This window comes from Chiloscyllium plagiosum, unplaced genomic scaffold (genome assembly GCF_037043375.1).
Source record: "Chiloscyllium plagiosum isolate Xiang-an unplaced genomic scaffold, Cpla_swu_hap1 HiC_scaffold_23, whole genome shotgun sequence".
Taxonomy (NCBI): domain Eukaryota; kingdom Metazoa; phylum Chordata; class Chondrichthyes; order Orectolobiformes; family Hemiscylliidae; genus Chiloscyllium; species Chiloscyllium plagiosum.
In genome coordinates this window covers 20,256,883-20,271,490 of record NW_028270161.1, presented here as the reverse complement: position 1 = coordinate 20,271,490, position 14,608 = coordinate 20,256,883, and the positions used below count along the sequence as shown (strand labels likewise).

Sequence of the window (14,608 nt, the reverse complement as noted above, 5' to 3'; positions counted from 1 at the left end):
TGGGGGCCATAAATCAGGGAAATGGGGTTGAAGGAAGCTAAGAAAATGTTTTAGGTTTAAATAAGTTGCAGACATTGGGAAAGTGAGACCATAAAGAAACTTAAAAACTAGGAAAATAATTTAAATTTTGAGATATCGAGAGATCAGGAATTGAGGCTCCTATGGTGTATGGGGATAATTCGTGATCAGGTGTGGAGCCATTCCAGGGCAGAGGGCTTTGGTTTTGGGTATGTAAGAGGCTGATAGAGGCGTAGTTGAGGAGGTTTGTGGTAAATATGTGGTCAGTTCAATTGTTACTTACTTAGGGAGTTAGACTATGTATCGAGTAGCATAACTTTTCCTGAATAACTATTTAATTAATTTCAGCAATTAAATGTAAGCTTTTGAGGGTTCCACGTATGGAGGAATTGCCTGCAGAAAACTACATTTCTTGGGCAACTCCTTCAGAATGTGGTATGATGAGGGCTCTACAAGGTCCTCACGTGCACCTCTGATTTATGCTGGAATAATGTAGGCCAGCAGAAAATGTGGACCAATTTTCTTGAAATATTCAGATCACTTGTGCTTTATTTTCAAAAACTTCAAGGTCATTCAAAGTAGTAACAGCAGCAGCAACAGAGTGGGTGTTAATAGCAGCAGTAGGATAAATACTTGAGGTGAAGAGTCGAGACTACAGTCAGTCCAAGCAACAACTGGGTTGTTATGGTGGATGGTTTTAACTTCCCCTATATTGATTGGGGATCCCTCAGGCTTTTCTTGAAACAATATGTAAATAGCCCAACTAGGAAAGGGCCATACTAGACCTGGCATTCGGAAAGGAACCTGGTCAGGTTATCAAAGTTTCAGTGGGGGAGCATTTCAGGAAGTTGCCATACATGACAGAGTGGCATGGTGGCTCAGTGGTTAGCACTGTTGCCTCTCAGTGTCAGGCACTGAGGTGCAATCCCACTTTTGGGCAACTGTGTGTTGGTCTCCTCCAGGTGCTCCAGTTTCCTCCCAAAGTCCAAAGATGTGCAAGTTTGATGGATTAGTGATGGGAAATGCAGTTACGAGGATAGGGTAGGGCGTGAGATACTCTTCAGAGGTTTGGTGTGGACTCAATGGCCAAATAGCCTGCTTCCATGCTGTAACTTAAATTTTAAGTTACTTACAGATAAGGATAAGTGCCACCCTTGGGTGAAAGTACCAAACTGAGGGATGGCTAACTACCACGTCATTATGCAGGAACTGGGAAATGTAGATTGGGGAGGCTATTTGATGGTAAAGGAGAAAGTGAGGTCTGCAGATGCTGGAGATCAGAGCTGAAAATGTGTTGCTGGAAAAGCGCAGCAGGTCAGGCAGCATCCAGGGAACAGGAGAATCGACGTTTCGGGCATAAGCCCTTCTTCAGAAGAAGGGCTTATGCCCGAAACATCGATTCTCCTGTTCCCTGGATGCTGCCTGACCTGCTGTGCTTTTCCAGCAACACCTTTTCAGCAGTATTTGATGGTAAATCCACATCTGGCATATGGGAATCTTTTATAGGCCATTTGATTAGAGTTCAGGACCACCATGTTCTTGTGAAAATAGGGTCAAGAATAGCAAGATTTGGGAACCTTGGATGACAGGAAAAGTTCAGAGCTTAGTCAAAAAGGAAAAAGCAGCATACTTAAAATTTAGGAAACTGATGACAGACGGAACCCTCAAAGAATACAAAGCTAGCTGAAAAGAATTCAAAGTAGTAATTAGGAGGCTAAAAGGGCCACGGAATATCTCTGGCAACAGATTAAGAAAAATCCCAAGGCATTTTATACATATGTAAGGAGCAAGAGGTTGGCTGTGGAAAGGATACGCCCACTCAAGGATAAAGCAGGGAACTTATGTGTGGAACCAGACGAAGTAGATGAAGTCCTTAAGAAATATCTTATATCAGTATTCACAAAGGAGAAGGACATGGTGGATGGTGAGTCTTGGGAGGGCTATGTGGATATTCTAGGGCATATCAATATAAAAGAGGAAGAGATGTTGGGTGTTTTGAAAAGTCTTAAGGTAGACACATCCCCAAGACTTGAAGGAATTTGTCCTAGATTGCTGAGGGAGGCAGGTGAGGAAACTACTGGACAAGATTCTGAGGGATAGTACTGACTCAGATTTGGAAAAGTATGGATCGCTTAGTGATAGATGGCATGGCTTTGTGTAGGGAAGGTCGTGCCTCACAAACTTTATTTGGAGTTTTTTGAGGAAGTGACAAAAATGACTGATGAGGGCAGGGCAGTAGATGTTGTCTATACAGACTTTAGTAAGATGTATTACAAAGTCCCTTATGACAATTTAATACAAAAGATGAAGTCACGTGGGATCCACAGTAAGATGGATACAGAAGCTTAGTAATACAAGACAGAGAATATTGGTAGAAGGGTTTTTCTTTGACTGAAGATTTGTGACTCGTGGTGTTCCACAGAGATCAGTGTTGTTACCTGTTATTTGTAATATATATAAATAGTTTGGAGCAGAACGTAGGTGGCCTGATTAGTAAGCTTGTGGACGACACTAAGTTTGAGGAAGCTGTGAACAGTGAGGAGGATTGTCAGTGGATACAGCAGGGTATAAATAGTGTAGTGATTGTAATGAGGTTAGCCGGTAAACATCATAGAATAGGAGTTCCCTGATTGGGGCTATTGAGCTGGTTCAGGTAGGGAATCCTGGCTGACAGATATAAACAAAGAGTGCCAGAGGTGCTAGTCACTCTAAGAGTTCTCTCTGAGGAAACAGAGTGGTATCAAGTGCTATGCATGTGTAAATGAAGGGTGATTTGATGACAGGATACTTGCTTCTGTGGAGTTATTTCAGTTAGGTTGGAGCCTTGGGTGGAGAAGTGACAGATGGAGTTTAATCTGGAAAAACATAAAGTAATGCATTTTGGAAGATCGAATACACAAGGGAAGTATGCAATAAATGGCAAGACCATTAGAAGCATTCACAAACAGAAGGATCTAGCTGTACAGGTCTACAGTGCCTTGAAAGTGGGAACCTACGTGGATAAAATGATCAAGAAGTTATATTGCATGCCTGCCTTTACTATTTGGGGGATAGAGCATTAAAGTTGGCAAGTCATATTCTAACTGTATAGAACTTTATTTTGGCCACGTTTGGAATATTTTGTGCAGTTTTGGTCGCAATACTACCAGAAGGATATGGAGGCTTTGTAGAGGATACAGGAACAGTTTGCCAGGATGTTGCCTAATTTGGATGGTATTAGCTATGAAGAGATATTGGACAACTTTGTTTGTTCTCACTTTTAGATTAGATTAGATTACATTACAGTGTGGAAACAGGCCCTTCGGCCCAACAAGTCCACACCGACCCGCCGAAGCGAAACTCACCCATACCCCTACATTTACCCCTTACCTAACACTACGGGCAATTTAGCATGGCCAATTCACCTGACCCTGCACATCTTTTGGACTGTGGGAGGAAACCGGAGCACCCGGAGGAAACCCACGCAGACACGGGGAGAACGTGCAAACTCCACACAGTCAGTCGCCTGAGGCGGGAATTGAACCCGGGTCTCAGGCGCTGTGAGGCAGCAGTGCTAACCAGTGTGCCACTGTGCCGCCCACTTGAACAGGCCAACCTGACAGAAGACTACAAAATTATGAGGTGTGTGATATTAGCGAGGGTCTTTTCCCAGTATTCAGAGATCTTTTTCCCCCAAGATAGAAATGTTAATTACTAGGGAACATAGGTTTAAGATAAAAGGGGGGGAAATTTAAAGGAGATGTGAAAGACAAGTTGTTTTTCCCCCCCCCCCAGAGTATGGTAAATGCCTGGAATGCACTGCAAGAGGTGGTGGTGGAGGCAGATACAATAGCAATATTTAAAAGGTATCTTAGCAGATACATAAATAGGTAGGGATTACAGATTGCAAAGAGGCAAAAGGTTTTTAGTTTAGAAAGACATCATGTGTTGGTACAGTCTTGATGGGCCAAAAGGGCCCTGCTCCAGCACTGTCTTGTTTTTTTGTTCTTTGAAGTGACTGTAATACAAGAATAAAAGCATGCCACTTAATCTTGATGTCATGTCATGACTGATCTAACAAATTACTTTCACTGCTAGCCATCCACACTCCTTAAGCGCATTTCGTTGTCTGGAAATGACAGATCCTGCAGGTGGTCTGCACTTCTGCCTGAAAATTTAAAATCCAATAAGGGGGAGATTCAATGTTTGTTTATGCAAACTTAGCTTCCAAACATATAAACATTCCATACAATCCTTTCAGTTGGATGAATGATTCAAGGAATCCATTGGTCTATTGCAAGCAAGGTGATTAATTTAAAATTGCAGAGAATTAATACTTCTCCTGACAATTAATCAGGGATGACACCAATAACTTTACATTGAACAGATATTAACATATGAAATCACCCTCTGTTTACAGCACCTATCTGTCTTCAGCCCCACATATTGCTGCTTTGCAAATGTACTTGCTGTTACAGTACAGTATAGGGAAATTTAACCAGCACCTTTGAAGAAGTCACACCAGATTCAGTATGTTAACTGTTTCTTTCTTCACATGTGCTGTCAGACGTGCTGAATTTTCCCAGTATTCTCTGTGCTTGCTTCAGATTTCTAGCATCTACAGTATTTTGCTTTCACAACCACCAGGAAGTTTCCACAAACAACAATGCAAATGACCAGATAGTCTTTTTCTGAGGAATAAATGGTGGCTTGGACAGGGATAGAACTATCTTCCATTTCATTAAAAAGGTACCATGGATTATTTCACATCACCTCAGAAGTTAGGTGACACCTTAGCTTCATATCTTATCTGTAACACAGGACATCCAACAGTGCAACAATCCTAGAATATCGCATTTAAGTGCTGTCCGAGATACGTGCTCAATGTTTGAGTGGGGATTGTATCAAGAATCTTCTGACACAGAGCTGGGAGTACTATTATTAAGCCAAGGTTAACACTTATTAACTTTAGGCATTGTGTTGAGTGGTCATCAAAAATAATCCAAAATAATTATCCATCATACCCAAGAAAAAAAACAAAGGTAACATCTCAAAAGAGCTATATGGTCTACTGTGACGACACCAGCTGAAAATAATCAATCGAGCTCCACTTTAGGGTTTGTGGTCAATATAGGTGCATTTCCACCAATGTAGGTTTCTGCCTCCAGCACATTTATAGACGGTGAGGCTGAGGCCACCACCTCATCTGAGTGAAAGTGAGGATTGCAGATGCTGGAGAGTCAGAATCGAAAAGTGTGGTGCTGGAAAAACACAGCAGGTCAGGCAGCATCAGAGGAGCAGGAGTCGACATTTCGGGCATAACCCTTCACATTCCTGTACTTTTCCAGCAGTACGCTTTTCAACCCCCACCTTCCCCTCTGGCAGACAAGAAATTCCCCAGTATGGATGACCTTTTCTTTTGCTCTTTCACTATCTTCCGTACTTTCATTCCTTAAAACCTATTAACATTTTTAATTTTTTCCAATTCTTACAAAGGGTAATGAATCCAAAATATCAATCTTGTTTCTCTTTCCACTGATCTCAACTCTCCTGCTGAGCATTTCAAGCATTTTCTGTTCTATTTCTGATTTCCAGCAAAGAATGACAGTTTGCTTTTGATTTCTGCAGGCTTGTGATAGATTAGATTAGATTAGATTTCCTCCAGTATGGAAACAGGCCCTTTGGCCCAACAAGTCCAGACCGACCCTCCAAACAATAACCCACCCTACCCTATATTTACCTCTGACTAATGGATCTAACACGATGGGCAATTTAGCATGGCCGATTCACCTGAAGGAAATACACGCAGACCTGGGGAGAATGTGCAAACTCCACACAGTCACCGGAGGTTGGAATCAAAACTGGCTCCCTGGCACTGTGAGGAAGCAGTGTTAACCACTGAGCCACTGTGCCGCCCACGGTGATTGGGATGCTTGCACATCTCACCTTAAAAATATTTTTGTTACAGTTTAGAACAGAGGTCATACTAAAAACAACAGCTCCAGTTGAAAAGAATGCTGTCAGCCTTCAAAGGGTAACATATTTTTGGGACTGAGCTATTATTTCTGAAGGTATAATAAAGGGAAGACTGACATGTTTAACAGCATCTATTGATTACCATAGTGATCCCGGGGGTTTATTAGGATTGAATTTATAGATAAGTATTATCATTAGGCAAATTCATCTGTAAACAGGGCATACCATGGAGGTCTAGATGTACTTAATATAGAAGAATAGAAATGGATAGTACAATGATAAGGCCCTGAAAGGTGGAAAAGACCCTCGCTAATATCACAACATAGTGAGATAGAAAGTTCACAATGCAATTAAAATCGTCAGGAATAGGTGAAGAAGAGACAGGGAAAGAGAACATAATGAGCCTGGCTGCTTTTTAAGTACATTTTCAACAACTTGTGCTCCAGAACTAACCACGCCCCAACCAAGCAATTTAAAGTACATGCGCGTTGCCTGACAACGTAGAAAGTTTCACACATTTGCCCCGTCAAAAAACAAACACAACCTAGCCAATTACCTCCCCATTAATGCAACTTGATCATCAGCAAAGTGATAGAAGGGATTGTTGATAGTGCAACGATGTGGCACTTAGTCAGCAATCACCTGCTCACTGTGGCTCAGTTCCTGGATTCATTACTGTACAGCCTTCGTCCAAACATGGATATAATAACTGAATTCCAGAGAGGAGGTGACACTGTTTTTAATATCAAGACAATTGCACATCAAGAAACCCTGGTAAAACAGACGGTAACTTTGTTTCAGCACACCACTGTAGGCGTTGTTCAGGCTAGTTACTGGCTGCTGCTATCTTCAGCTGCTTCATCAATGACCTTCCTTCCATCATAAGATCAGAAGTGAGAATGTTTATTAATGACTGCAAAAATATTCATCACCATTTGTGACTCCTCATATACCGAAGCAGACTATGTTCGTGCACAGCAAAACCTGGCTTCGGATGACAAGCATCATTCATGCTACACAAATGCCAGGCAATGACCATCTCCAAAACGAGAGAATGCAACATCTCCCCATGATATTCAATGGCACTACCATCATTGAATGGCCAGTCAGCAATATTCTGGAATTGACCAGAAACTGAACTGGACTAGCAATATAAATACTATATATGTTAAAGGCAGAGAATTCAGTGTACACTCAACTCCTGTTTCCTCCATGCCTGTCTGCAAGGTATAAGCCAAGAGTGTGATGGAATACTCTTCATTTGCCTGGATGGGTGCAGCTCCAACAAAATTTCAACAGCTTGATGCCATCTGGAATAAAACAACCCACTGTCTAGCATGCCATTTCCCATTTAAACAGTTACTTCTGCTATTATTAGTGCACTGTAGCAGGCAGTGACATGATGCACTGCAGCAACTCACCATTGCTCCTTTGAAGCACCTTCTAATTCTGCAATTTCGACCATTAAGTGTGGAGTTTGCATGTACTCCCATTGTCTGTGTAGGTTTCCTCTGGATGCTCTGGTTGTCTATCACAGTCCAAAGATGTGCAGCTCAGGTGAACTGGCCATACTACATTGCCTATAGTGTCAAGGGATGTGCATGGAAATGCCATATGAAATGCAAGGTCAGAAGGATGGGGGGAGGGTCTGGATGGGCTGGTTGGACTCGATGGGCTGAATGGCCCACCTCCACCTTGTAGGGATTCTATGACCTGGAAGGACTATAGAGCAGATGTTGGGAACATCACTCCTGTAAGTTCACTTCAAAGAATCATATTGCTGTCCCTTCAGTGTTGCTGGATCAAAATCCTGGCATTCCCTTTGTAACAGCATTTTGGTGTACCTACACTATATGGATTGCAGTGGTTCAAGGCAATGACTCTCTACCACGTTCTCAAGGGTAATTTGTGATGGGTAATACATTCAGCAATATCCACATTTCATGAATGAATATAAAAAAAGAAATATGGAGTTTTATCCACTATGTAAATGCTACAGTGCATGTTTAGACATGGACATTGATGTCAGCAGGCTGCGACAGAGCAGGCCTCACTAATCAACTGCAAATGCTTGATTACATCACTGTATTGTACCTGCACTGTTGTTAGCATCATTGCCTGTGCTATTGACAAGGGTGCTGGGAAGGCAAGGAGACAGACACAGTCTGAGTGGGAGTACAGTCAAAGTTTAAGAGTACAGAGGGGAATGGCAGCACCAGGATCAGGGGAACCAGCCTGTTTCTCCATTTTGTGCCTTTGTATTTTATAAGAACAGACTAGCTGATGATTTCTGCGACCTATTAATGATCATGGCATTCTTTGTTCACATGTGCAGTCTTTGTACCATCTATCTATAAGCGGTGTTTATACAAGTCACATGTTGGACACTAGTTGCTGACTCCTGTGATATATTACATGCAGCTAAGGCAATAAAACTACTATTTTACTATAAAAAGACATATGCAAAAAAAAATTATAATTTGGCTTTCTTGGAGTGAGTAAACATACGTTATGCAAGCTTTGTATTTTAGGTGGCAACAGCCCAGTACGAGCAAATTCTCTTATCAATGACAGTCATGTCTTTGGCTGCCTATGTAATATGCTGTGTTGGCCTGGTCTAAAATTTTTCTCTCAATTAATATCATTGAAAAAATTAAGTAGTCATCACATTGCTGTTGATGGATCTTACTGGACACCAATTGGCTGCTGTTCTTCCTAGTCATTTACCTCTTTGCCTTTAACTTCTCTTCAAAACCTACGTAACTGATCCTTCGATATTCTGACATAGATTGGTGCCAAATTTTATCTGAAAACATGCTGGTGATATGCCTTGGGGTATATTACAATGTTAAAGGGGCGGAAATAAATGTAAGCCATAATTATCCCGTTTGTGTTGGGGTCACTTCACCATCACACTGGGCACAAATGCTGGTTAAAGTGTCACAGTAAGTCTGTATACATGCAGGTTTTGACAAAGCCTCTAGGACTAAGGTCAAACTTGAATGCAGGTCATAGGGTTAAAGGCAGGATTCCTGGCAGTGCGGAAGAAGAGGATCTTGGGTTCCACATTCCTCAAATTTACCACCTAAGTTGATAGGATTGTTAAGGTAGCTTATGGTGTTTTGGCTTTCATTAACAAGGGGTTTAAGACATGTGAGGTTATGCTGCAGCTCTATAAAACCTTGTTTAGACAACACTGGAATATGGAATAGGAAGGATGTGGAAGTTTTACAGAGGGTGCAGACGAGATTTACCAAGATGCTGCCTGGACTGGAAGGCATGTCTTATAAAGAAAGTTTGAGGGAGCTAGGGCTTTTCTCCTTGGAGTGAAGGAGGATGAGCGGTAGCTTGATAGAGGTGTACAAGATGATGAGAGGCATAGATAGAATGGATAGCGAGAGACTTTTCTCAGGGTGGAAATGGCTATCATTGGGGGGCGCCATCATTTTAAGGTGATTGTAGGAAGGTTTAGGAGAGATCTCAGAGGTAGGTTCTTTACACACAGAGTAGTGGGTGCATGGAATGCACTGCCAGCAGTGGTAGTAGAATCAGATATGTTAGGCATTTAAGCGACTCTTGAATAGGCAATTGGATGGTAGTAAAATGTAGGGTACGTAGGTTAGTTTGATCTTAGAGCAGGATAAAAGATTATCACAACACCGAGGGCCAAAGGGCCTGTACTGTGCTGTATTGTTCTAGGTTAAGGAAGGCTTGTAGCAGATTGAAAAGGCAATTGCAGCAAACAGTGCAGTTACTTCACATGTCTTAGACTGATAGGTTACAGCTGTCCTTATACTGCAACCTACCAGACAGGGCACAAGAGACTTCAATTAAATAACTTTCCTATAACTATTGTTAAAGGGATTGATGATAAATCTATTCTATCTTGCTTTCAGGAAATTACAGCCTGGCAGAAGAAATTATCTGCTTTGCTCTTTTTACACAAGAACAAAGAAGTGACCTTGATGCAATGTGTTTTTTTACCATTCTCCGTCGATGAACTTTGCGATACAGTAGTCTCCGCGACGGGGTGTGTAGGAGCCTTCCATAGGTGGATGAGCTGCTATCTCACTCCTCATACTCTCCATTAATTTTTCCAGCTGAGTGCCTGCAAGCAAGAATTGGACAAAGGATAATTAGGTTTAGATTTTCACACTGGCACCTTAATTAACACCTCACCACAGTTTTACAGCATTCCAACAAGAGTTGCACAGAAAAATGAAGTAACAGTGAGGAATACTCAATGAGTAACATATGAATCACCTTGAGAAAGTTTGAAGGAACAATCCCGTTTCTAACATCATGCGAACAAGATTCAAACTAACATTTATCTTGGAAAATTGCATTTCCTTTTCTTTGAAAGAGAAAAGCTGTCATTTTTCAACATTATTTATGTGGAAATCAAAATCAGCAAGAGAGAAAATGCAACCATAATGCCTTCAGTCAAAATCATGCAAAATTATCTGCATTCTCAGTTTAATTTAAAAATAAATGCATACAACTGCAAAGCAGCTGAAACCATAATTAGTTGAAGAGCAGAAGAAATAATCTATTTGAAATCTATGGTCTCAAAAAGGGTAAAAAGTTGTTGATATGTGTAATTCCTACGCAGGAAAATATTGGAATAAGCTTGATTGACAGAATAGACTCTGTCAATTCTAATGGCTCAGTCAGTAAAACCACCGAGCACTATTGAATGGAGACACGTTGGTGTTCCACATACTTCAAATCAGCTCAAGTATCTTGAAAGACCCATTCCAAAAATCAAAGAATGATACAACACAGGTCCTGAGCCAGATTTTGAAGAAATTGTCAATTAGTTCCTCTGTTCTTTTCCAATAAGCCTGCGTACATTAAATCCTTCAAATAATTATCCCTTTCCTTTTTGAAAGATAGCAATTCAGATTATAATAGCTTATGGTAAACACTTTGTTCTTTATCTCTCCTCTAGTTCTTTTGCTAATGACCTTCAGACATTAATGACCACTGATTGTCAATGCAACTGCAAGTGAAAATAGCTTCTCCATATTTACTCAACAAAACCTTTCATGGTTTTGAACACCTCTCATTCAGTCGCCCTTAAAATTTATTTACTCTAAAAAACACTATCTTTTCTAACCAATCTATGCAAGTCCTTCATGCCCATAGCACTCGAGTACTAAATTCCCTCTGCATCCTCTTCCAGGCCTTGACATCATCCCAAAAATCCTGATCACTGTTTATTATTAGTTTTGTCCCCCTTTACAGGGTTGGGCTGGGCTTTGATTACTCCTTGCTACCAGATACCTCGTTTTTCTTGTTTTGTGTAGGTGCACTGAAGCTAGCAGAGAGGTGCTAATTGCTGCCTCAATTCAGATTAGCTAACTCAAAATATATCAGTCATTGAACATGGGATGATTTGCATGGGTGAGCAACACACAAAACCCATATTCAACAAGTCATCTGGGAGCTAGTGATCTATGGATTAATTTAAGTTGTTCTGATCTTAGAGTTTCTTTTTAATGCAAAGAAAATTTTATTAAGCCAAATTGGAGTCAAGAATAAAAACAGTGGCGAAGCATTTCATGTTAATCTGCATCACAAGCTCCAACTCATTTGCATTACCTCAAATGTGAAGAACATAACCAATACCAGCAACAAAAAAGTGTAACTACCCTCAAGATAAGCTGAGCCACTATTCTTCAATAGCAAGAGCACAAATTTAAAACTCAGACTGTGCCGGAGAATCCTTAGTTCTTGCTCAATGGAATCACCAACTTGTACAGCAATCTAGAACATTAACAAGACAACAGCAATTCCCTCCTGTTGTGATAAGAATTTAAGAAAGATGCCCTAATAAGCAAATAACTAAGTTATTGAATATATGAGCATTTCACGGTCTAGCGTTCAGCTATGAGAGAGAATTTTAGCTTTGTTTGCCTGAAAAAACAGTTGCTAAATCTTTCAACTTGTTAATGTGAATGCAACCACCAAGTGGATCAATGTATCCACATGGCAGGCAGTGTGTGTTGTGGCCAATTGACATCACTGGTTCTGTTTGTGCATACAATGACAGACATTTTATTGTTGGTCTTTGGCATGTGGTAAAGGGCGAGTGGAGAAGTGGATAGGACAGGAGGGAAGAGGCACACAAGTGATCCCTTCAGCTGCAGAAAGGACCCTTCCTACTTGCTCCAACACTTTTGAGGGACATCATCCCAGCCTGGTAAGGTCAATGGCATATGCGCATGTAGACGCTTTCTATGGCCTGTTTCAGCCAACAGACATTCATGATCTATATCTGTGCTTGCCTGAGGCTGTTTTAATATCGTAATTACTCATCTTTATCTGGTGAATAATCCATGAAAATATCTTCAAACAAATTGAACAAAAGTTTGGTTTATCAGTCCTAGTTTGGGATTGGTAAATTTATATTAAGCTAGCTATTCCCAATTTTTTCCAATGAGACTCCATTTCGAGACTTGAAAATTGTTGCAACCCTTCTAGTGAGATCTTAGAACACAAAATGGGTTGGGAGAGGACATCTGGGAGAGTGGAGGTAAGTGGAGTCAAAGTGGAGACGTGTTTGTTATAACTCAGTAAGAGCTCTACAGTGGCTATTGATCCCTTGGCACTTGTGGTCTCAAAATATCTGCTCACGATCTCAGTTGCGGTCTTGACCTCAACTTTGATGTTAAGCAAACATAGAGCCACAGTTTCAAAACAAAAGAAGTGAGAAGGGGGGAAAAAATCCTCCAAGGCTTGCAGTAAAGGCAAATTCCTCTCTTCTGAAATAGTCTTTTGGTTGAAGTATTCTGGGAACCTAATAAGGTTTTCATACCCCAGTATCTTGAGTACTATGTGAAATCTGAAAAGCTCAATGATGCTTATTTTCCAAGGACATGGAACCAGCTTAATTTCCAACCAAATCAAAACCTTATTTTGATGACTTTCCATCAGTCAATGGCTGTTAGTCAATTTGATTTAGTTGAGAGGAAACCCAGTGATCTGTGAGAAATAATCACATTGTATGTTTTATTTTCATACTCTGGCAAATAAGAATTTCTTTACATCCATTTAAAAACTGTTGTATTGTGTTTGGGATTAAGAGGATGTGGTTTCAATTCAGATTATAGTTCAGATGTTAATCTGTGTTTGCCATTTGTTTTAAGAATAAGGTTGTTATAATAATGGATTAGTTTGAATTCATTTTAAAAATCTAATGAAAACCTAGTTATTCTGGACAATGATACAATAGAGAAGCAGTTTGCTGCTGTGATGATTAAATCAATACATAAATAGAATGATTGGAGGAGTAGTGGGGCTGGACACATTCATAACAGATTCACAGAACCAACTGTTTGCTGAGTCACTTGTGCCATTGAAGGTAGACATCAACTTTTGTTTGGACAAAAGACAAGATAGAGGGTTGCAAATTGGCAACTAAGAGTGAGAAATAAAAGATAATGAAGATCAGCAAAAAAATGCAAGAGAAACTTAAGGGGTGGTGCAGTAGCAGACTTTGATCTTGTAAGACAAAGCTTTGCATTCTGGTTTGGTTAGTGTGACTCAGGAGCACTTAAAAACCAAAAGTCAACAAATCCCAAGAAGCTAACAGTCTACAGTTCTAAAAGAACTGATTGGAAAAATAGCAGATGAACTAAGCATAATTTTCTAAATCTTTCTTAGTAGGTCGGCTACAGCTCGATGGGGGACAATTACATCCAATCTTTTCTGCTCAATTCAATTCTTTGTAAGAGGCCTTTAATTGGGCTCTGGCAAACTCATATGTATTTACTCATTTCCCTTCAGACCACAGGTTTTATTCAGCTTCTTGCATTAGGACATCAATAAAAACTTTGAAATGACTTTGGGATAGCGTAGGGGGACGAGCTGAGAATAGTTCACAGGTCAGCGCAACATCGAGGGCCAAAGGGCCTATTCTGCGCTGTATTGTTCTATGTTCTAACTCCACGAAGGCCAGTATCCTGTCAAAGTGACGCTTTATTTACATAAAAACTTAACATTGATCCAGTTACAGCAGAACCGTCTCCTCTTTGTTTTTTTTCTTTTTTTTATTAAATCAAAATAGAGTTGGAGGGGGAAGACACTCCTGTTCTTTTTTTTCCTCTTTTTAAAAAAATTTAACCCCCACACTACCACCTAAGTGCGGTAGTGCTTATTTTTTCCCCAGCACCCATGGTGTGTGTGTGTGCGCAGGTGTGAGACACAGTGAAAGTGCACGAATCTTTATTCAACTTCCACCACCAGGAAGATAGGAAAACACCCGGGGGGCCAGTGACAAACACTGCCCTTCACATCAGAGGGCAGTGCTGTGTGATCAAAACAGTGAGGGGGAGGGTAGGGACTAAATCAAAATAGAGTTGGAGGGAGAAATGATGCACTCCACTCCCTGCGGCGCCCACCTCTCCCTGAACAACTCCAGGGTGTTGGTCGACACCGCGTGCTCCTTCTCCAAGGACACCCGAGCTCTAACGTAACCGCGGAAGAGGGGCAGGCAGTCGGCCCTAACGACCCCCTCCACGGCCCGCTGCCTGGATCTGTTGATGGCCAGTTTGGCCAGGCCCAGGAGCAGACCCACGAGGAGGTCTTCAGACCTGCCCTCCTTCCTCCGTACCGGGTGCCCAAAGATCAG

At 41.1% G+C, this 14,608-nt stretch overlaps 1 protein-coding gene across 1 annotated transcript in view; it reads right to left on the bottom strand.

Moving 5' to 3' along the window:
- snd1 (staphylococcal nuclease and tudor domain containing 1) overlaps nucleotides 1–14,608 on the bottom strand; it is an 890,588-nt gene that overhangs the window by 93,310 nt on the left and 782,670 nt on the right. The window contains exon 19 of the mRNA XM_043713955.2: nucleotides 9,958–10,081. Within this exon, the coding sequence (XP_043569890.2) occupies nucleotides 9,958–10,081 (124 nt within the window). The remainder of the gene's footprint in view (nucleotides 1–9,957; nucleotides 10,082–14,608) is intronic.